The sequence below is a fragment of the Osmerus eperlanus genome, chromosome 13, assembly GCF_963692335.1.
Source record: "Osmerus eperlanus chromosome 13, fOsmEpe2.1, whole genome shotgun sequence".
Lineage (NCBI taxonomy): Eukaryota > Metazoa > Chordata > Actinopteri > Osmeriformes > Osmeridae > Osmerus > Osmerus eperlanus.
The window spans coordinates 10,147,179-10,170,436 of NC_085030.1; the positions used below are offsets into that span (position 1 = coordinate 10,147,179).

A 23,258-nucleotide genomic window follows, 5' to 3' on the forward strand; every position below is an offset into this window, starting at 1 on the left:
CCAACAATGACAATACACTTCTCTCTGCCCACCTTCGCACTCTCCCTATCCCTCCCTCTACCCCGGTTCTCTTTCTCTCTCTCCTTGCATCAGTCTCTCTCTCTCCCTCCATCCATTCATCCATCCCTCTCTCTCTATCGCTCTCTACCTCCCTCCCTCCCCCCTCTCTCCCTACCTCTTATCTCTCTCTCTCTCTCTCTCTCTCTCTCTCTCTCTCTCTCTCTCTCTCTCTCTCTCTCTCTCTCTCTCTCTCTCTCTCTCTCTCTCTCTCTCTCTTCTTCCTCCTCTGTTCCCATGGTTGGTATTCTGATCGCGGTCTCGTTGGTCCACAGCCATAAGAGCCATCTCCCAGACAGACAGGGGAGTGATGGTGCATACTGACAAGGGTTCCTCAGGACCACCACCACCCCCTCCCCCAAACACATACACGCATCTAGCTGTTCCATTACTCCTCCAATTACAACATCTGCTTCAATTGTTCTGTTCATCAGTATAACGATGTCAGACGACACTGCGCCAATCAGTTTGACTTGAATGAATCAATGAACCGTTGTTGACGATTGTAAACCTGCATACATGGCACCCGACAAACGTATCAATCACTCTGGTATTCATGTGAGCGTGTAGAGGAGGAGAGAGGCTGAACGAAGGAAGAGAGGAGATGCAGGTGCTTCAGAGGCTTGTTGGCAGACAGACTTAACAATTCGTATTGGCTTCGAGGTTTAGAGGAGAAAGAAAGAGAAAGAAAGAGAGAAAACAAAGAGAGGAGAGAAAACGAGAGAGAACTCTGTAACGGTATGGCCCCAGACTTTGCCACCTGTAGATTTAGTTGTTGTTTGCAGGGATGGGGGTGAGGTGGGGGTGGGTCTCCTCCATCTGTCTGGGATGGAGGGATGACACCCAGGGAGTGGCCTGGGAGAGGGGAGGAGGAGGAGCAGGGAAGGATGGGAGTGGAGAGCAGGTGATATATTAGGCGACGGAGGGTAAGAGGACGAGAGAAGGAAGGAGGAGAGGAGGGTGAGGGGAGGAGACGAGGGGAGCAAAGGATGGAATAGGAGAAGTGAGAATGGAAGCCTCTGATTTAAATGCAACACGGTAATTGAAATGGGATCTGATAACCGTAGCTGGTTTATTGTGCTGGCTCTGATGCTGGCGTGAAATGAAAAATGGACGTCGGCTGCCGAGAATGTGCTGTATACATCACTGCTGCTTGCCGCTGGGTGCAAGCTGACACAAACAAACACACACACGCACTTACATGCACGCACATGACGTTTTCAGCATACACGATCACAAATGTCCATGTAAATACCACACAGACCACACACACACACTTGAATGAACAGACGCTTGGAAAGAGCAGTTTTAGAATTGGATGACTCATGGCTCATGACTGTGACGTCATGAAGGTGGTGTCGAACACCTGAGCTCCTGGCGCATCTCACACCCTTGAAAGGTGTTGAGGGGCGAAGGCGTGATTGCTCACACGAATGTATAGAGGAGGGATGTGTGTACTGTGTGTGTGTGTGTGGGGGGGGGGTGTACAGAGGGGTAGTACACACACAAACAAACAAACACACTAATGACATTTGCTTTTCCACACTGAAACGCAGATAGAAACATGGACTCACACACACAGACCGAACGGGTCGCAAACATTCTGGTGCAGCATTCGCACCAGATTGTTGTTATTTATGTCTGTGGCTAGTGACATCGCTTTCACCCCTGTCAGAGTGCATTGGCTCTCCTCTGTCTAGTTCCTGGGATCAATATTGAAACCCCTTACAGCTTGGGCTGGGTTAGATGAATATATACTCCCTAATCCCTTCATCTCTTTCTCTTCCTCCCCTTCACCCTTCTTTCTCCTTCACCACCCCTTCCTGCCCTACCTCTCTCCTGGTGCTGTGATTGAGTGCTTTCTCTGACCCACACTCACCCCTCCCTCCCCTACCCGTCTCCCCTCCTCCCTCCCTCTCTTCCTACTCCATCCCCTCTTTACTCACTTCTGCTTCACCCCTCCATTTATCCTTCCTCCCCCGCTCATTTTCCTTCCCCTCCCACCATCCTCTCTCCTGGTGAAGTGCTTGTTCTGAAACAGGCTCCCTCCTCTCTCCTCCCTTCTCCATCCTCTCTCTCCTCCTCCTCTGTTGCCTTTCTCCTCCTTCCCCCCTGCTTCACCGCTCCTATACTCCCTTCCTCCTTTCCTCCCTTCCTCCTTCTTTACCATCCTCCCTCTTTCTCATGCTGTGATTGAGTGCTTGTTCTGGGGCGGGTTCTCTCTCAGCAGGGCTGGTCTGGCCCCGTTAATAATGGATCGAACCAGGCTCAGCTTAAATGAGCTTTTAATGGCCGAAGTGTACCTACAGTGAGATGGAAGGAGGGAGGAGGGGATGAAAGAGGAGAGGAGGAACAGGAGAAGGGCAGAACGAGAGGAGAGGAGGAGGTGGAGGAGAGAGAGAGAGACAGATGTGGGGGCCAAGTTCTGATGCCTGGTTTACTGAAAGACTGACATGCAGACAAGGGTATTTAAGTAGAGGGTAGATTTATGAGCTTTGTGTGAGTGTGTGTGTGTGTGGGTGTGTTTGTGTGTTTTGTGTGTGTGTGTGTGTGTTTGTGCGTGCTGGCATTCCTCATATGACCTTGTTTGCACATGTTGTCTCCTTCCCAGAGTGCCGTGACATCCTCTTACCCATGATGCTCCGGGAGTTGAGTGGTGCCCTGGCGGCCATGGCGGACGGCCCACATGATGAGAGGCGGAACAGCGTGGAGCTCCTCAACAACATCCTGGAGGTCCTCAGTCGGGACAACGTGGTGAGCCAATCAACACGCACTATACTCAGGGACGTGCCAATCGTTGAGTCCCATCTCTAGTGGTTTAAGGGTGTGATTGAATGAGTGCTCCTAGCGCACCAGATGAGCTGGGTTTGTCCGACATGCTTCCAATTTGTTGCGGTTCCCCAAGATAGCTAATTAAAGCACACCTCCACAGTAGCAAAGTGTTAAAATACTTTTTGACTCAAGTCTGCTCATCTAAGACCAATATGTGAGCTTAGCCCACACACTGGCTCATCTCAAAAAAATGCACGAACACACACAACACTCACCTCACGGTGAACAAACACACTTTTCCAATATCCCAGAGAGGAGATTGTAATTGCTCAAGCAATTTGTTGACAGCCCACAAAGCCTTTGAAGTGATGTTAGCACTTTACTTTGCCCTCTATTTACTTTGATAACGCTAATGAAGCCTGAGCATAAATAGGAAAGAAGGAAAGAAAATGAGGAGGAAAGGAGAAGGAGCAAAAAATAAGTAGTAGGGAGAGAGAGAAAGAGAAAGAGAGGGTAGGGAGGTGGGTAGAGATAATAAATAGGAAATAGTCTGTGAAATCTTGAACCAAACAATTTTTTTACAATCAGCCACCCGGATAGACAGATACACATCCATCCAGCCAGATCAGACATCCAGCAAACCCAGACAACCAGCTAGCCAGCAAGACCACACTTTCATTCATCCCCCATCCACCCAGCCGGGCGGCCAGTCAGACAGCCAACCAGATGCCAGACATCCACCCCCCAGCCAGCCAGCCAGCTAGCCACCTACCCACAGCTAGCTGGCGAGGCCACGGCGCAGTGTGATGGTATAACACTCCAAATGAACTTCAGTGTCCTTACTCAGTTGTGACAGGACTTTACACAGGATGGCTTTAGACAGGAGGAGGTGATTATGTTCTGGTCCAGATGCTCAAGCTGACCCCAGAAAAACCACTCTGCAACATTTACCATCCCTGAGATTACCACCTATAAATGCACGCTGGCTGGCTGGCTGGCTGGCTGGCAGGCAGGCAGGCAGGCAGGCTGGCTGTCTCTCTTGTCAGTCTAAAAAGAGAAAATGTCATGGATTAGTAAGTAGACTGTCTGGGGAGATGGACGAGGGGGGGGGGCTGGGGTGGGGTGGGGGGGTGAGGAGACAGGAGACAGGAGACAGGAGTCAGGAGACAGGAGACAGGAGACAGAAGAGGACTGTGGCCCGAAAATGACAAAGACAGACAAACAGATAAACAAGACAAAATGAGACACAGGGTGCAGCAAAAAAACAAAAACTAAACTGGGTACTGCACGCATCCGTCTCTGAGGTCAGGCAAAGAAGAACGGAGCGTTGGGAAAGAAGGAGAAAGAAAGAAGACAAGAAGCACAGCCGTCGGCTGTCAGAGTTCTGCACGCTTCATCTCTCCTCGCTCACTTTTTCGCCCTGTTCTCCCTCCTGCTCTCCGAGTGTGTGACTCCTTCTCCCCCCCTGAGCTCAGATGCTCACACGACGCAGACAGAGTGATAGCCTGGGGGATTTGGAGCTACCTGAATAAGTTGTCACGTCACATGTCTTTGAAATCAGGAGAGGAGAGAGACAGATGTTTATGTCCCAGGGACTAAAGTGTGCTTCCGAATAATAGTGAAGAAGGTGTGTGTGTGTGTGTGTGTAAGAGAGTGTGTCTATCTATTCCTCAAGGTGAATTTTCCCCAAGGAGGAATATAGAAAACAGCAACAAGGCTAGAAAACTTGATCTGGTCTGGCTGAAGAACAACAGTTATTCTTTAGCTGTGGGGCTGTGAAAGTACCTGCATGGTGTGCGTGTTTGTGTGTTTAACAACTGTATGTGTGCATGTGTGTGTGATGGCCCACTGTGCATATAGTTACCATGACTGCATCTAGTGACTCAAACTCTGAAAATGTAATTTAATCACGCCTGCCTGCTCCAAATCAATCATTTTAAATCACCCACCTACATGACAGGGAACACACACACACACGAGGACACAGCTGCAGTGACACAGCTGACACACACACAAACCAAAACCAACCATAGTGTTATTTTTGTCTCTTACTCAAATCTCATCTTTGTCTCATCCCTTTCTCACACACACACACACACACACACACACACGCACACGCACACGCACACGCACACGCACACACACACACACAAACAAACACTCTGGGTCAAATCAGGTGTTTTAGGATGCAGACAGATGTGTTTTGAACCGACTCATGTTCCTAAAGAAACCCTGACTCAATCTGGCCCTACACACAACATGTTTGTGTGTATGTCTTCAGGACTCATTGTTCCTAATTCTCTCTGTCTCCTAAGACTCACTCTCTCCCTCTTTCTCTCACTCTCTCTTAGGGGGAGACGTTCCAGCATGTTCAGAACATCGTGATCTCCCTCCTGAGAACAATCAACAGGACAGTCATCACCATGGGGCGGGAACATGCCCTAATTGTGAGTCCAGCCCATACTGTTCCAATCTATTCTATTCTGATATATTCCATTAGATTGTCATCCTATCCTCGTATTCCTCTCCATATTCTATTCAGTTCTGTTATCTGTTGATTGAATTCCATCTTGGTTCTGTTTGCTTCTATTCTACAGCATGGCCAAAACCTGATTTTCTGTTTAAAATACACACTTTATTAGATCCCCAAGTAACAGTTACAAACAGCTGCCAACACACAGGGACAGGGCGGGGCAACAGCAGTGAAGGAGAACACAGACTGGTAGAGGGAGCTCTAGAAAAATAGCCACACTGTTGATGATTGGTTAGATAGTAAATAGGGTGTCGTCCAGGAAGCCAAAGCTGATTCCTATTGGTGGAGCCAGTAGCGTGTTGAGGAGAGAAGGCCCACACAGTGCGTAGAGTGGTAAAGTGGTTGGGACTGTGTGTGTGTGTGTGTGCTTGTTATTGCGTGTATGTGTGTGGATCCGTGGGACTGAAACAACAATGCAATTTCCAGGCGTTAGGCTTCTTGCTCTGTCAGTCAGGCATGAGAGGGCATTGATTGGCTAAACGGTCTGTCAATCCGTGAAAGGGTTTTGATGATTGGATTGTCTTCCTCTATCGAAAGCCAAGTTCCTCTCAGGAGGCCCGGCCCTTCGTCCTCCTGTATTCTATCTCCAGTGTCCTAGAACATTCGAGTCATGGTCTCCAAACTCAATGACTCAACAAAAAAAAATCGAACTCGTCTTGTCGTGCCAGACGATTAATACCAACCTTGCACAGTTACACAAATCAACACACCACAGCTTGACCATTTGGCTGCTGTCTTCTGGTTTCCAGTTGGCTGGAGCCAACACTACAGAAAGAGTCTGTCAACATGTCTTGTTGTCTAGAGCCACCAGAAGCACTTCTTGCGGAGCTTCTTGACTCGGGACTTGGTGTTGGGGCGGGATGATGAGGAGGAGGAGCCTGCTTTGGGGAGGGGGAGGGGCATGTCATGGTCTCCGCCCTCCAGGGCCTCCATAACTCCCTGGAGATGACCCTCCTGCTGGCGGAAGTCGTGCTCCACGCTGGGGAGGGGGGGGGGGCATTGTTAATATGCAAGTTAATAACTTAATGTACATAAACAGCAGGAAGCTAAGGCAGTACCATGTTTTTGGGAAAAAGCTTCTCGTGTGTGATCTTTACAGTACCTAGTTTGACACTTTGATACCTTTGCAAGTACATCCTCTTGCAAAAGCACACACATACTATGTACTCATTTCACGTTTTGCAGCATTCTTGCTCTTCATGCACCAATACATCACAGGCTGGAGTGATGAGAGGAGTGGGTGGAGAGACAGAGAGAGAGAGAGAGAGAGAGAGAGAGAGAGAGAGAGAGAGAGAGAGAGAGAGAGAGAGAGAGAGAGAGAGAGAGAGAGAGAGAGAGAGAGAGAGAGAAAGAGAAAGAGAAAGAGAAAGAGAAAGAGAAAGAGAAAGAGAAAGAGAAAGAGAAAGAGAAAGAGGGAAGAGTTGTTGGAAGTGATGGGGCTAAAAGGTTGAGAGTGCAGAGAACTTTTTTCCTCTGTGATGTTTTCAAAGCAGCCACCTCTCTTTCCCTCTCTCTCTCTCTCTCTCTCTCTCTCTCTTTCTCTCTCTCTCATTGCATCTGTCTGAAGTACCCTACGCCATAGATATATATAAAGGGTAGATGTCTCGTCCGCGTTGCCAGACAACGGAGTCGAACGTCCGCACATGGCGGCCATCTTGCTACAGTCAACTCGCTCACCCATAACAACGGTATGCCACTGCATACTTATTAATAATTATGTTATTTTTTTAAAATAGAATAGAAGTATGCAGTGGCATAACGACATCTCAGACGTTGATAACAAACCAAACCCTTTAAAAATCGGTTGAAAATTGAGCAAGTTATGGTCATTTAAAAAGTACAAGTTCTAGACTCCGCCGTAAGACATCTAGTCTTTATATATATCTATGCCCTACGCTGCATGGCATAGTGTAGTATGGTTTGAGATGATCCACCCCTAAGCAGGACTGTGTGTGTTTGTGTTTCATAGAAAGAGGGAGGAGATGCATAGGGCTTAAAGCATCTGGAGTTAATGAGGCACATGATGAGGAATAGGTAGCTCACACACACACACACAGGCACGCACTCACACAGACACACACAGACACAGACACACACACACACACCATAACAACATAGAAAAACATGCACATGGATGTTCTTTATCTACGTTTCTGTCCCCAGACATACATGGAAGTTCCCTAATAATCCCCAAGCTGAGATAGGGCAGATACAATACATAGGGCCTGGGGGGGATAGAGGGGGGAAGAAAGGAGAGATCAGGGGAGAGGAGAGGAGAGAAGGGAAGAAAAGAGGAGGACAGGTTGTAGGAGGCCTGTAACTATGAGGGAGAATGGAGAGACAGAGATCAAAGGAAAAAAGAAAGAAGTAAAAATGAGAGAGACTCTGCGGAACGAAGGAGGTTGGGAAGGGTAGAACATGGCGGAGGAGGGGGAGAGGAAGCTGAAGTAAACGCTCTGTCACACACGGAAAGGGAAGAGGGGGTTTTTAAATAAATGATGAGATGGAGAGAGACATTGCCTTACACACACACACACACACACACACACACACACTCTTACATCCACACACTACATGAACATATGCATGCAGATTGGTGCAAACATATACACACAAACACACACACTAACAAGCAGTATGTAATAAATAAGTGCACAACGTCACTTTTTTGTTGTTGGCTTTGTGTGTGTTTAAAAAAAAAATGAGGACATTGTGTGTTTTCCATATCCAAAGGCTAAATCTCCTCTGTTTCTTCATTCCTCTCTTCCTTTCTCTCTCTCTCTCTTTACCATCCCTCTCTCTCTATTGTTTGGGGGATTACAGCTCAGTGGGAAAACTCCTAATTGATACCTCGAGCTGGCATTGTTAGTGTCTCTGTGGGTGTGTCAGAAAGTGAGCGAGAGAGTGAGAGAGAGAGAGAGCGAGGTAGAGAGAGAGAGAGAGAGAGAGAGAGAGAGAGAGAGAGAGAGAGAGAGAGAGAGAGAGAGAGAGAGAGAGAGAGAGAGAGAGAGAGAGAGAGAGAGAGAGAGAGAGAGAGGAAATGATGAAGACAGAGTGAAAGAAAGAAGGAGAGGTGGATAGAGAACGAAAGAACGAGAGAACAAGGGAGTGAGAGAGGGTGAAAGAGAAAGAAAGAATGAATGAGAGCAAGAAGGGGAGAGTGGGATGCGCTGCCACACGTTTCCTTGTTTCTGTGCGACAGATCAATTTGATTTGAGAATAGGAAACATATTGAGGCTACCAACATCAAACTGTCAATAATTAGTAGAGGAGCCTTGTGGAAACATTTCCTCCTCAGCCTCATCTAGCCTCTCCTCTCCCCACGCACCCTTCACTCTGCACACTCATCCTTCCATCCCTCTTTGCATTTCTCCCCTGGCCCCATACACCCCACAGAGTTCAAGATAACACCATTACAGTACCATCAAACGCTCTCAAGTGTGGAAACGAAACTCTCTATGGTGTGTGTGTGTGCGATGTTTGGCATGCGCATAGCATGTGTGTATAGTCATGATTCAGAGACCTTGTGTGTGTCATTACCATCATTCTTATGAGGGTGTGTTTTTGTGTGCACGTTAGTGTGTGTTGTGCGCGTGTGTTTGTGTTTGTGTATTGGCGTGTCTGGGAATAATAGAATAATACTCATCCGCTTTATTTGAAGAAAGGGAAGAAATGGAACAGACAGTGAAGGAAATCCCCTGAACAGAGAGATGCAGGGAGGGGAGGGAGGGAGGGAGGGATGGATTGATGGAGATTATGAATGGAAAAGAAAACGAATGTAAGGACAAAGAGTAGAGGCCGGGGATGGGAATTGAATGGGATGATAAAAATATGTGATAAAAAAGAGTGTGTTGTCAACACGTCAACTTTTATATAACACAGAGGCAATGTCTCCTGATGTGCAGTCCCTTACTGGGATCTAGTTCTGCTGATGCTAGTGCTCTGTGTGTGTGTGTGTGTGCGTGTGTGTGTGTGTGTCTGAGTGTGTGTGTGTGTGGGGGGGGGGGGGGGGTTATCTCTGCCTCCCACTCCCCACATAGGTCTTCAGAGATGTGATATGGATATTATGGGGTGTAGGGAGGGTGAAAAGGGATTGGGAAAATGGAGAAAGGGGGGGGGCAAAAGAAGGGGAGATAGTGGCAAGGGGGAGAGTAGGGGAAGGATTGAGGGAGAGGGGTGGAGGGATGGGCTAGTGGTGCTGCTGGTCTTGGGGGTGTAGGAAGGAGGTGGTGAGAGGGAAGACTAGTGGAGGGAGGGAGGCTTTGTACACTGCTGTGATTAGCAGTAGTTCAGAATGCTCCTGTTGAAATGTTAGAGGATCTAACGTTAGAGATTATGCATGAGAGTCTCTGCAGACCTACTGTGTGTGTGTGTGTGTGTGTGTGTACAGTATGTATATTACCTTACCTGTAAATAATACAGGCAGTCTTTTGGCAAGTGGGACAATTGTTGATATCCTGACCGGTTCGATAGGAGCAACGACTGAAATGAGAACCCACACACAGACACACACATATATACAGTCAGAACAAGGCCAAATATATATATCAAAACATCAGCTTTTACGCAGTTCAAAACTTTCTTTTTAGTAGCAAATTCTTCTTTAGCACTCCACCAGACACACACACACACACAAACATACCCTGGGACAGTGTGTAGCTTTTAGATGGGAGTCTTGCTGGGGCACTGAGACAGTAATTGCATATCTTTAGTTATTATCTGGTAAGGATTAGTGTGGTATTAGAGGAAGCAGGCGAACCCTGAGACCGCTGGAAAACTAAAGTGGCGAGGAGAGTAGTGAACAGAAGAAGAGAGAAAAAGAGAGGACCTCAGAGAGGAATAGACAGGAGAGGGGAGAGAGAGGAGAGGAGAGGAGAGGAGAGGGGAGGAGAGGAGAGGAGAGGAGAGGGGAGGGGAGGGGAGGGGAGGAGATGGGAGGGGATATAAGTGTGCAGTGAGAAGGAGGGAGAGCAAGAGAAGGAGGACAAGGGAAAAGAGAAGTAAGCAGGGAACAGTTAGTGAGGAGGGCAGGAAGACGGAGGAAGAAGGAGAGATAGAGGGAGGAGACCAAACTGAGGGACAGGAGAGCGATGGAGGAGATGGAGGGAGGGACAGGCTGTCAGGAGAGGGAGAGAAGGTGAGTGAAGGATGTAAAAGGACACAGGATGCTGGAGCAGAGAGGGAAAGAAGCTTGAAACAGTTCAAGCTACTGATCTGTGCATTCTAATATAAGATTCTAGTTACAGTGTTAGTTATAGATAAATAAAGAGGAGAAGGGGAGGAGGGAGGAATTGATAGTGAAGAGAATAAATGTTTTCGAGAATGAGCGGTGAACAAAGTAAAAGACACACAAAGGGGGGAGGAGGTGGAGAACAGCAAAGAGGAGCGCAGTCTTTAAAGTGCAGAACCTTTTAGGTTAGTGACACAGATGGTGAATGAGAACAAAAGAATGCCTGAGAAAAGATATAATTACAGGAATAAAGGTAAAGAGAAGGATAGTTCAAAGGAAAGAGAGAGAGAGAGAGAGAGAGAGACAGAGAGAGAGAGAGAGAGAGAGAGATGGGGAGAGTATTGGAGAGAAGGAGCAAGACATAAAGACTAAATAAGAGTTTAAAGAGAAAGGAACAATGAGAGGGAGAGAGGGAGACAGGGAAATGGAGAGATCTGGGGACCGGTGGGAGGCAGCCTGAAGGAGGATGCAGCATCCAGAAAGCAGATAAAGTCTGATGATGAGTGCAAATGGATGTCAGCATTGACTTCAGACAGGAAAACGCGTAGACTTTTGTCAGACAGGTTGGCACTGGAGTGGTTCTTAAACCTTTACTGTAGGGCTGACCCTCTCTACGACCACACACACACAATGACATTTCAAAGTTTATTTCAGAGTTGAGAGAAGCACCCTTGGTTGCCCTCTGTCTCTTTGTCTCCTAAGAAGACTCTCACTATCTTTCCATCCATCCTTTTCCCCACCCTCCACCCTTATATGTCTCTCCTTTCCTCCCCTTCCGTACGTCCATCCATCCCTCTCTCCTCACCCTTCACTCAGGGCCTTGCTCTTCTCCAGGTCTTGGATGACATTGAGCAGTACTTTGATCTTCTCCTGGTTGGAGAGCAGGTTCTCTTCCACGCTCTGCAGGCGCCCATGCAGCCTCCTCTTGCCTTCCCCCTTCACACCCCCCTCCAGCTCTCCCGACAGACCCCCGGGTGCCCCGTTGCATTGTGGGGCGGTATGAGGCACTTGGGCCTTCTTCGCCAGAGCTGGAGGTGGGGTTTTAGAGTCCTCGGATTTGACCAGGGGGGCTGGTACCTTGGTGGGCGTCGGGTTTGCCTGTAGGATGGGCGGGGCAGGTCTGGGGGCCACCTCCACTGTCCGAGGGGAGTGAGGGGGCAGAGGGGGCGTGGCCTGGGAGCCTATGTGGAGGACTGGGGGAGGTGGCTTCTGGGTGACGTGCGGGGATGATTGGGATGGTGTGTGTGGGCGTGTGTGTTGGTGGTTGTGTGCACGCTCGGTCGAGGTATGCGTGTGTTTGTCTGTGGAGTGTTGCTCATTCACACAAGGCTGCATTGGTGGGACTGTGGGTTGTGTGTTGGTGGGTGTTTGGATCATGGACTTCTCTGTGCCCCTCTGGTTTGTGTGTGTTGTCTGGGTGGCCGTGCTCTTTTGTGTGTGCTCGGGTTCCACAGTGGGGGGAGGTGTGTGTTGCGTTGCAGTGCTTTTTGTGTATGATTTTTCTTGCACCGCTTGATTTTTGCCCTGCGGCAAAGTTTGTGTTTTTTTTTTTTTTTGTGGCGTCTGTGGCGTCTGAGTGTGCTTTCCAGCCGCGTGATTGGTCGTGTGTGTGTTCTTGTTGTACGTGTGTGAGTTCAGTAATGGAGAGTCCTTCCGCGTTTGACTGACTGCTGTCGACTGTTTCCGGATAGGGTTTGGTAAAGTCTGACTTGCCGTGATCTGATTGGCCGCTCGCCGGCGGCATGCGGGCGCCATGCAGATGGCGGGGACCTGCGACTGTCTCCGCCCACAGGTTCCACAAAGGCGGGGCGATGACGTGGTCATCATTCTACAGGGGCGTGGCGGGGTGGAATGAGCGTTCACGCATGTGTTCCCCGAACGCAACACTGGCCGAGACCCCTCCCCCTTCAGAGACTGGACCCTCCTCTTTTCTCGGATTTGCTCGTTGCCCTCCGAGCCCTCGCTGCAGACCCCGCCCACCACCTCTGGGGCAACCACACTCCCATTGGTGTACCGAGACATCCGCTTCCCGTTGGCCCGGCTACCAGACTCTCTGTCATTGGTCCGGACAGCTTTGACCTGACAGTAAACCCTGCCCTGCGACCCAAGGTCTTCCTGCGTCAGGCTGTTGATGGTGTTTTGCGACATCTCCTTGGAGGTGTGGAAACTCCCGCTCAAATCACACGTTGCCGTGGTTTCTGGGTGCTGCGTGCTGGTTGGCTGGCTGTTATTCCTCTTCAGGGAGGGGATGGTCCTGAGGCCAGGGGAGGTCTGTACTCCCACGCTGCACAGCGGGCCCCATTGCCCCCCTGCCAGGGGCACCCCCAGCGCAGGCACTGGATTGGTTGGATCAGCCACCCTTCTGCCCATACCCTTAACCAATTGGCTCAGCCCCCAGAGGAGCTGGAAGGGGTGGAGCCACTGTGTGACATCACAGCAGGGTGAGGCAGTCTGTTATCTGTGTGTGTGTTCGTGTGTGCGTGATGTTGCTCTGTTGGTTGGCTGATCTGTAGAGAATCAATCTCTGTTGTCTCCCTGGCTTGTGATTGGTCCTCGGGAGTCTCCGTGGTTACTGGCCAGGTGGAGCAAGAGGAGAGAGTGTTTAATTTTAGGCACAATCCATCATCTGTAGAGGGATATAAAGTGAGTGAGAAGAAGAGAAAGACAAAGAGAGAAATATAAAGAAAGAAAGAAAGAAAGAAAGAAAGAAAAAAAAGAAAGAAAGAGTGAAAGAGAAAGAAAGAGACCACACATTAGGTTGAGAGATTCAAGGTAAAGAGAGAGTCAGACTACCTGGTGCGTTTGCTAAATCAATAGCACTTTATCAGGCCCTGGCTGAGTCCTTCCTTTAGGGACCCACTGGTTACTGTGCAAAATGCTCTGTGCAACTTCTGATTGCTCCCGCTGCAGTACTCTGCATACACACAATGTCAAGTCATTGAGATAAAGACTTTTTGAGACGTGTGTAAGAAATGAAGAGACAATGAAAGAGAATGAAATAGAGCCCTTTAGAGAGGGAGAGAACGTGCCTGTCCACCCATCTTTGGTGTGTGCTTACGTTGTCGTTGGCATGTGCCGTTAGCAACCCCATTAGCTCCTGACTGGGGTGCAGCCTTGATTGACAGCAGCAGACCGTTTACACACAGTAACCATGACAACCACTGCCCTGGACGCACCCTGAGGGCCATAGCCCAGTGAGAGAAAGGCAGACGTGTGTGTTATGTAAAAGAGAGGAAGAGATTATTTGAAATAAAAATGGCAGTGACATCTAAGACAAAGAGAATGGAACACAAAGTGTGTGTGTGTGCGTGTGTGTGTGTGTGTGTGTGTGTGTGTGTGTGTGTGTGTGTGTGTGTGTGTGTGTGTGTGTGTGGAATAAAGATGAGGCTGATTCAAATGCGAGTCATTGGAGATTTTGCCTTGAGTCTTCAGCCTTGTACGCTTTATCTGAGGCAGATTCCACTGTGGTTCTTTTCCTTGTCTTTCTTCAAACAGCAAACTCATACATACACACACACACACCTACCTTACAGAACCTAGTGTGTGTATGTGTGAGTATGTCTCTGCATGGCTAGACAAGCCTGTCTAAAACCTTAATCTGGCCCTCTTACCTTTGATTTTTCGAAAAACTGAGAATACCTTCACTTCTTTTTTCATGTTTCTCTCATTTTATGCTCTCTTCTCTTTGCGTAGTCTGTCAAACACACACACACACACACCTATGCACGCACGCACCCACACACGTATAGAATGGGTAAGGCCAGGGACGAGCATGGTGAGGCGTTGTGAGCCAGTGAAGGATCTGCAGCTGGAAGACAGAACGTAGAGAGACCACGAGATAGTGAGATTAATGAAGAAAGAGGGTGCGAATAGAGGGCGAATAGAGGGAGAGAGGAGTAAGGAGAGAGGTTTGACTAGAAAGCAAGAGAGAACAGGACAGAGGGACTCACAACACAAACAATGACCCAAAACATACGTCAAGGTCAGGATTAGAGTGAACTTCCCAGAACATCCCAGCCTTCTGGCAGAGGCAACCAGATTGTTAGCCAAAATTGCCTGAAAGTTGGTGGAATTCTTCATGCCATATATGTATTTAACCAGTGCCCCTGGACCTCTGGAATTAAAAGAGCCCTTAACATCGCTGTGCCACTACCATATTTAACGTATGAGATGCCTCTCCTTGTGTGCAACTCTGTTTCAACGCCAAACATGCTAATGTTGTATCTGACCAAAGCGTTCAACTCTGGTCTCACCTCACCAGAGCATTGTTTTCCAGTCCTAATTTAAGTGACGTTTGGCAAACTCTGAGCGCTTAATAGCGTCTGTGTCTCTGGGTTAGAGAAAGCTTTTTTTCTGGCAACCCGTCCTGCAGCCTGTGGCTGTGGAGGTTGGCATCTGATGGTGCTTCTTGAAACCTGCCGACCCCAAGACACCACAAAGGTCTGCAGCTGGTTGACACTGATGTGGGGGGATGTTGTTGTTTCTCTCAATATTAGCTCCTCCCTATTCTGTGGGCCAAAATGTATTTGCATCCTCTACCCATGAGGTTTTCAACTGTTCCATAGCTTCAGGATTTTTAAATAATGGCCTTGACATTGCTCAGTGGTATATTCAATTGTTTATGGATCTTGTTGCCATTGCCAGATTTATGAAGGTCTGCTTTCTCTGTCTCTTTTGAACTGTCAGTTCTTTTGTTTTCTTCATGGTGTTAAATGACAAAGGGATATTGCATTCTCGTTACCTCATTTATATACCCAAGTGACAAAGGAAGTGATGTAATGGCTCAATATTGTTAGATATCATTTACAATAATCTTTAAGGGTGCCATCATTGTTAAACCTTGATTCGGAGGAAATAGATTATTTATTAAATCAATAAATTATTTTGGTGGGTTCTATTGGAACATTACTATCGTACAGTCTGTCTCACATGTTGGTATTTTGAGTTTAGCTCTATAATTATATAATTCATATTTATTTATACAAGTATTGTTTGTGCATTTCCAGTCAGGGGTGCCAGTCATTTTGGAGCCTACTTTATGATCTGTGTAACACGCCACGACTGCCAAAGTAAAAGGCCCACCTGAATGGATAATACAATTGTTTTATTCAGTTCTGTTCTTGAAGGAGGTTCTGAGAGCTGAAATGAGGATTGTGGGATAAGGGAAGCGATGGGAGGGAGGGGGAGAAACCGACTTGAAAGAGACAGATGTCTCAGTTGAAGTGATGTGACAGTGTTTCAGTATGTGTCTGTGTGTGTGTGAATCAGAGGTGGAGAGAAACTGAAATAGAGAGCAAGAAAAAGAGAAAGAGACAGAGAGTGGGTTATGGATAGAGAGGGGGAGGGAGAGAGAAAGTGTGAGAAATGGAAAGTCTTTATGTTCGTGCTGTTTAGACCTCTAGGACATTACCTGCAACAAATCAATACACACTGAGTGTCCACTTTTAGGGCCACACACTAACACAGGCTCATAGATGCACACACACACACACACACACATACTCAGCTCTTTAAAAAGTTCAAGATGAATGATTGTACGCATTTTGTACAGTGCTTGGTGATGAGCAGATGAACAGAGTGAGCCTGAAAGTGTGTGTGTGTGTGTTTATGTGAGTGGCTGTGAGGCATGTCTGTGGTTACCATACACTTAGGCTCCAGTGAATCGAGTCTTCTGTCATTTCAAGGTGAGTCTCATTTTTCAACCTTCGATTGAAGCTGTGTGTGTACGTGTGTGTGTGTGTACGTGTGTGTGTGTGCCTGTGTGCACGTGTGCACCTGCGTGCAATTGTGCCGCTTTACTGCACAATAATCAAACAGCTCGCTCCTCACGTCTACTCAGCCAGCCCTCACAGGGACACGGTAAGTTTGCTGGCCCCTGGAGAGATGGCTAATAGGATAGCATACAGTGAAGAAGCAGGGCATTCTGGGGGTTGTAGTTGCGGTAGCCTGGCCTCAGCCCTGACTGTTTTTTAAAAAACCCAATTCATCTGCTGTTTCTATGATGGATGGTCAGTGTCTGTGTGTGGCGAGGATTCTGACAACAGCTGACATGGCCCATTTGTTAGTTTATTGGCAGCTAGTCAGCTAGAGTAGGGAGGATGCTGTCTCACTAATAGGCCACAGGATGAGAACTCAGCGCAACTATACGGACAAGATCTGTGCTTAACTGCCCCCATGTGTGTGTGTGAGTGTGTGTGTGGGACAAAGACAGAGGAGAGTCATAATCCTCTCCTCTTCTTGTCCTACTTTCACGTTCCTAATCCCTGGTCTCGGACACACAAACACACACAGACGCACACACACAAACATAGGTACTCATATACAGGCACACGCACACCCCAGGTCTTACTTGGGGTTGCCTTTATCGAGGAAGTAGAAGGGTGTCAGACGAAGCACATTCACACTGACATAGACGTGTGATGCATGGACTGGTGTCAGATTTCAATGTGTCTTCATATTCACAGTTGGAGTTAAGTTAATTAAGTTCTTTAATTTTCTCTCACCCCCCCCCTTCCTCCTCCTCCCTCTGTCATTATCTCCTTCTCTCTCTGTGACTCCTCCTTATCTCTGCCTCTCATTTTCCTGATGGCTCCACCCGTCTCTCTTCTCTGTGTCATCCCTTCCCCCCCTCTCTCCACATCCCTCAACATGTCTCCTATCCTGGTCTTGGCCCTCGTTAACCCTCCATCTATCTCTCCCCTCTCTCTTATCTCTCAATCTCTGACCTCCCATGACCCTTTCTCCTTTCTCATCTCTCTATCTTTAACCCTCTGCTGCCCTGCTCCTCCCCCTCCCATCCTTCCATCTGTCTCTCTGATTGTCCAGGAAAAGAAGTGACCAGGGGTCATTCTCATTGTCACTTTCCAATTGACAAGTACCGACACACTCACACATGCTAACACACACACACACACACACACACATGCTCTGCTTCTGTCTGTACTGGACCTTCTCTCCTGGGCTCACTCCCTCTGCATTTGTCTCCCCACTCTGTTTCCTTCTCCCCTCTTCTCTCTCCTCTACTCTCCTCCCAGCCTCTTCTCCTTCCTCCATCTCTTCTTCCATCTTTTTCCATCTCTGGACTGCACAGTTTAAAAAACATGTTGTTCTCACCTGGCATTGATTAAGCTTCACTCTTTATTTGGATCACTTTTTGACTCTCTAAATCAATCTTTCCTTCCTGCCTCTCTCTGGGGTTTGTGTGTGTGTGTGTGTGTGTGTGTCTGGACTTGTCCCATGGAGCGCATGACCAGACCTGTAAGATGTGAGCAAAAGACTGGTCTAATAGTTGAATGCGCACACACATACACACACACACAATATCACACAGACACAGACATACACACAAACACACTCAGCCTTCACAGCGTATCAGCTGCAGAGCAATCTTGGAAACAGAAACACAGGTTTCAGAGGAGGTTTTTTTACCTCATAACTGGCACAGCATTTAAAGCTCAAAAGTTTTATATAGTACAGCATACACACACACACACACACTCATGTCCACAACATGGTTATTCTGGTAAAAAGCAGAGTGGGTAATCAATGATGGATGAGAGTAAAAGCAGCACACATGCACACACACACACTCCCTCACACACACAAACACACACTCTCTTTCTGTCCCTCTCCCTCTTTCTCTCTCTCTTTCTCTCTCACACACATATACACACACGCATACACACACGCATACACACACATACATAAAACTTGCTCAACAGACTGCATGAAAGCCTGGAGTGACAGATGGATAGATTACGCACCTGCTGTATAGAGCACCACAATCACAAAGAGTACAGTACAGGCACATTACTCTTACACACACACACACACACACTTGCTCTCTCTTACACACACACGCACACACTGATATTCTCAATCTCTGTATCTCTCTGACCTGTTTGCCTTGATCTCCGTAACTCCCTTAAACACACCAGTCAGATATGCAGGGCAAATGCCAACAGATGGTAGACACACACACACACACACACACACACATGCTCCTCAGAGTCTGACACATGCAGCTGCAGCATAGACACACACAAACGCAGTGACCAGTTAGTATCACTAACTATAAATATTGCACACAGACATTAACACCAACTCAACAAACTGCCGAACATCGTCAGACAGACAAGTGTGTGTGTTTGTATGTGCATTTGAGAGCTTGTGTGTTTTTGAATGCTGTGTGTGGGTGGTGCTTGGTTGTGTGTGTGGGTGTGCGTTTGTGTGTGCTGTATTTGTCAGCAGTTCTACCTCCAGCCCCGAACTGATCTCCGTATATTAAAGCTTTCCTGTCCATCAGTCACTTACCATCTCTTCCATCCTCCACTGCTGTCGTCCTCCCGCTCCTCTGCTCTTCCCCTCCTCTCCCTCGCTCTCTCTCACACTCTCCTCCAGCCACTTGTCCGTGTTACTCCCCAGTCCTTCACTGCTTTAGTTTTCTTCTCCATTCGCTCATTTCGGTCTTTCTCTCTCGCTCTCTCTCTCTGTGTTGCCGTCTCCAGCGCTTCACAGAGCTGAATAATCCTCCTCCACCTCCCTCTCTGTCTCTCTCTCTCACTGTTGATCCCCCCCCTCACTCTCCCTCACTGTAGTTCTCTCCCTCCTCTCTCTTTCCATGCATCCCCTTCCTCTCTCTCTCTCTCTCTCTCTCTCTTTTCTTACCTCTCTCTTTCATCTGACCTACCCTGTATACCTCCTACCTTGTCCCCTCCACACCTCTCCCTGACCCTCCTCCCTCCCTCTCTGAGGGTAATCTTCTGTGCTGTGTCCTGGTTCCAGGCTGCTTCCTGGCTGGTTTCAGGCTGGTGTCAGGCTGGTCTTAGTGTGGTGTGGTGCCTAAGGCCAGTCTTAATGGCAGACCAAGGAACTTTGGCAGGACAGAGGGCTCGCTCCAGAAAAGCTGCCAGGAGCGGTCCACAAACACGCATACTCACACATACACAAATACACAAAACATACTTTTATTTATATACTTTTTTACTCTGCATAGATGCACCTTTTTTGCCACCCTGTCTCCCTCACTCTCTTTTCTTTTGTCCATCAGTGCCCCACAACACATCAATTTCTCTAATTTTTTCTCTCTCTCTCTATCCCCCTCCCTCGTCCATATCATGTCCTGATCCTGGTAGCGTGTCTGTCTTTGAGTTTATTGTCTTGTCCCACTTGCAACCCCTCCAACTCCCTTTCCTTATCTCCCTCCATCACGCTCCCATCTGCTTCTTCTCTGTCTCTAGTGTCTACGAGACTCTCTCTCTCTCTCTCTCTCTCCCTCCATTTATTATTAATTGACAGCCTGTGAGTAATATAAAAAATTAGCGGTGAGTTGTAAAGCGTGTAAGAAACTTTTAATTTATATTCAATATTTTATTGATATGGATGTGTAATGGGAAGTATTTTGAGTTCAGTTTATTTTTGTATTTTTTGTGTGGCACAGTTTTGTGTGTGTATCTATACAGTTTCTTTAGTATACTGTGCGTGTGTGTGAGTGTGTGTGTGAGTGTGTGTGTGTGTGAGTGTGTGTGTGTCTTCCCTCGATGTCCCCTGATGGAGTGTGCTTCTGAATGTTCTGACCCCTGCTGAAAATAACCAGTGATGTATGCAGCACAGCAAAGTTGTCGACTCACCTTGTGTCGAGTTTCAATTGACCTCTACTGAGATGAGGTGTGTGTGTGCGTGTCTGTGTGTTCTTTATGATATATGTATTGGTAACTCAACCATATGTTGTGTTAGAGGGGGCACGCACACAGACACACACAACACACACACGCTATACAAAGAATTGTGTTTACCCTCTCTAAGCTCTTAGTAATTTGATTTGGAGGGGATGAGAACACTGGCATATTACAGAGCGATGGAGATGGGGGGTGGGGCGATGTGGGATTTCTATCTCCCTGGAACTCTCTTGTTGTCTCACACACAGTCACCGTTCCTCACACTTTCACTCATTCTTCCTCTCCCTCTCATTCCTCTCTCTTTAATTTCTCTTTCGCCCTCTCCATAGCTCTATCCCGCTGTCTGTCTGTCTGTCTCTCTCTCTCTCTCTCTCTCTCTCTCTCTCTCTCTCTCTCTCTCTCTCTCTCTCTCTCTCTCTCTCTCTCTCTCTCTCTCTCTCTCTCTCTGTCTTGTTCATTTATTTTGCTGTCTCTGTTCTTATTCATCTCTTTCTGTCTCTCTGTCTTCTCTATTCCCTTTTCCTCCCTTTCCTCCTACCTGTTCTCCTCCTTCCTCCTCCCCTCACTCATTCTTTCTGGGTATTAGTGGAGGTTGTTAGATCTCCCTGCGACTGATGGAGCGATGTCGAGCTGAGGAGTCATTGATCTGTCTAATCAGAGCACTCTGACATGCACACACCCCTTGATTACGCCTCCCCTGCCCTGTCTACACATCCCTCCATTGCTCCCCTACCTGTCCTTGTGCTTCTTCAAGAGAACCGCCCTGGGCTTCTAAGAGACTCTAAAGAGAATATTTAAAATATTCTATTTTAAAAACATGAGAAATAAAAGATCACAGTCGTAAAATGACTTTTTACCTGGGGGAGGTGAATAGAAAGAGGGAGGAAGACAGAGACAGAGAGAGAGAGAGAGAGAGAGAGAGAGAGAGAGAGAGAGAGAGAGGGAGAGAGAGAGAGAGAGAGAGAGAGAGAGAGAGAGAGGAGAGAGAGAGAGAGAGAGATGAGAGAGAGAGAGAGAGAGAGAGAGAGAGGGGTGTGGATATGAAAAGGCCTTCCAGTTTGTTCTTGCATCTTACTGCATGCAATTTGGTCTGCATTTATTCGTTGAACTTTTCCCTTTATCTCTCTCTGTCTGTCCCTTCTTGTCTGCCTGTCTGTCTGTAGAATCTGTTAAATCCTTATTGATAATAGTATTATATTCTCAATGTTGACATACTTAGCTCAGTCATGTCCTCTGTGCATCTCATATCAGTATTAATGCAGGGACTACAAAAGGCTGAGCCACAGAGGAAGACAGAGATGATTGGAAGGAAAGAGAGAGAGATAGAGACAGAGAGAGAGAGAGAGAGAGAGAGAGAGAGAGAGAGAGAGAGAGAGAGAGAGAGAGGAGAGAGAGAGAGAGAGAGAGAGAGGTAGAAAAATCCCAGCATCTGTGTCCTGCTTTTACAATAATCTCTTGGCAGTTGCATAAGACCCTGGACAGGACAAGAGCAGTGCACTGGGGTGTTTATGTGTGTGTCTAGTTGTGAATGAGAGTGCATTTGTTCATATGCTCATGTACCCATAAGTATGTATTTGGAGAGTTGGTGTGTTTCGATTTGTCTTTCAAAACATAACATTTTTTATGATGCTGTTTGTCAGTGTGGGTCAGTTATTTTGTGTGTGAAGGTAATTGTGTGATTGTGAGTGTGTGTGTGTGGATGTGAGTATTTTCAAGGAGTGCAAAGAGATTTAGGACAGTGTAAAGTCGACAGAGACCAATTAGAGGGAAGTAGGGCAATGAACTGTTGATAAACCCTCACAGAGTTGCACACACACACACACACATGCACACACACACACACGTACACACACACACGTGCACGCACACGCACGCAAACACACATGCACACACACTTAGAACAACATTCATCCTTCCAACCCTTCTTGTGTTTTGTATCATCTTGTCACAGTTTGAATGTTTGTGAGCATGTGTGTGTGTGCTTGCTGTTACATCTAGGGCTGTGTGTGTGTGTGCTGTTGATTCTGTTGTTAATCCTGTTACAAGGTCAGCCGACAGCCACTTCCTAATTTGAAGACAGAGATGGAAGGAGGAAGCGGGAGAGAGAAGAGACAGATAGATAGAGGTATATAGCGAAGGAGAGAGAAACAGACAGAAATAAGGAGAGTGTAATAGAGAAAAGAAAAAAAACAGAAAGGGAGCGAGTGAACGAGAGACAGACGATGTGAGTCGGAGGCAGATTGAGATAAAACATTTTATTTTCTTAAATCCAAGTTTTCTGAATGTTTGAAATTGACTCATGGGGGGTGGGTGTGTATGTGTGTTTGTGAAGATTGTGTGTGTGCTTGGGCCCCGATAAGACACCAGAGCTGGCAGCTATACCATACAGTAAAGAAAGACCACAGTCCGTTTGGGATCAGACGGAGGAGGAGAGGGATGGAGGGTGGAGAGATGAAAGCGAGTGGGTCTTGTCAGTGTGTCATGTTTAACCAGGGAGAGAGGGATAAGCATCCTACACATTCCTAATGAGATAATTATGTAACCCTGATTACCAAGGAAGTGCAGTATATGTGTGGGTGTGTGCACATGTGTGTGTGTGTGTACGAGAGAGAGTTTAAGTGTGAGCTTGTTTGTGTGGATGTGGTTTTCGGCTTGATGTGATCCGAAACGTTATTATCATTTTTTTATGCAGGTATTCTTGGGTTTTCATTGAACTGTCTTGGCGGGGGTGTGTGTGTTTGTTTCCATGTCTGAGCGAGGGCAATGTTTCAGTTGAGATTGTTAAAGGCTAGGCCTCCCAGCGACTCCACTCTCAGCATCAGAGAACATGCTTACAGCAGCAGAATATAAATGTGTGTGCCGGTGTTTGTGTGTGTGTGTTTGCTTGTGCGTGTGCGTGACCTGTGTAGGACTTGATATCACTGTGCTTTGCAGGTAGTGAGGATGCATGTCTCCACAGCAATAAAAGACACCACACCTACACGCGTCC

General features: G+C 47.4%; 4 protein-coding genes across 5 annotated transcripts in view; 2 read left to right on the forward strand and 2 right to left on the reverse strand.

Annotated features, from left to right (window-relative positions):
- LOC134032859 (dedicator of cytokinesis protein 2) overlaps positions 1-338 on the forward strand; it is a 27,185-nt gene extending 26,847 nt beyond the window's left edge. The window contains exon 27 of the mRNA XM_062476917.1: positions 333-338. Coding sequence (XP_062332901.1) covers positions 333-338 — 6 coding nt within the window. The remainder of the gene's footprint in view (positions 1-332) is intronic.
- Positions 1-23,258, reverse strand: part of hdx (highly divergent homeobox) — a 350,307-nt gene that overhangs the window by 206,677 nt on the left and 120,372 nt on the right. The gene's annotated exons all lie outside the window — the stretch shown is intronic.
- The window catches only part of dock2 (dedicator of cytokinesis 2), a 33,727-nt gene continuing 13,141 nt past the window's right edge, over positions 2,673-23,258 (forward strand). The window contains exons 1-2 of the mRNA XM_062476918.1: positions 2,673-2,811; positions 5,181-5,276. Of these exons, the coding sequence (XP_062332902.1) occupies positions 2,692-2,811; positions 5,181-5,276 (216 nt within the window). The 5' untranslated portion in view covers positions 2,673-2,691. The remainder of the gene's footprint in view (positions 2,812-5,180; positions 5,277-23,258) is intronic.
- LOC134032071 (mucin-2) lies at positions 5,449-13,069 on the reverse strand. 2 transcript variants are annotated; one of them, XM_062475871.1, is made up of 3 exons: positions 11,398-13,069; positions 9,770-9,844; positions 5,449-6,341 (listed from the first exon to the last, which is right to left on the reverse strand). In XM_062475871.1, the coding sequence occupies exons 1-3, from the start codon at positions 12,960-12,962 to the stop codon at positions 6,161-6,163; spliced, it is 1,821 nt and encodes a 606-aa protein (XP_062331855.1). In that variant the 5' UTR covers positions 12,963-13,069; the 3' UTR covers positions 5,449-6,160. The 2 variants fall into 2 exon arrangements, with proteins under 2 accessions (XP_062331855.1, XP_062331856.1); XM_062475872.1 differs by lacking the exon at positions 5,449-6,341 and adding an exon at positions 9,545-9,662.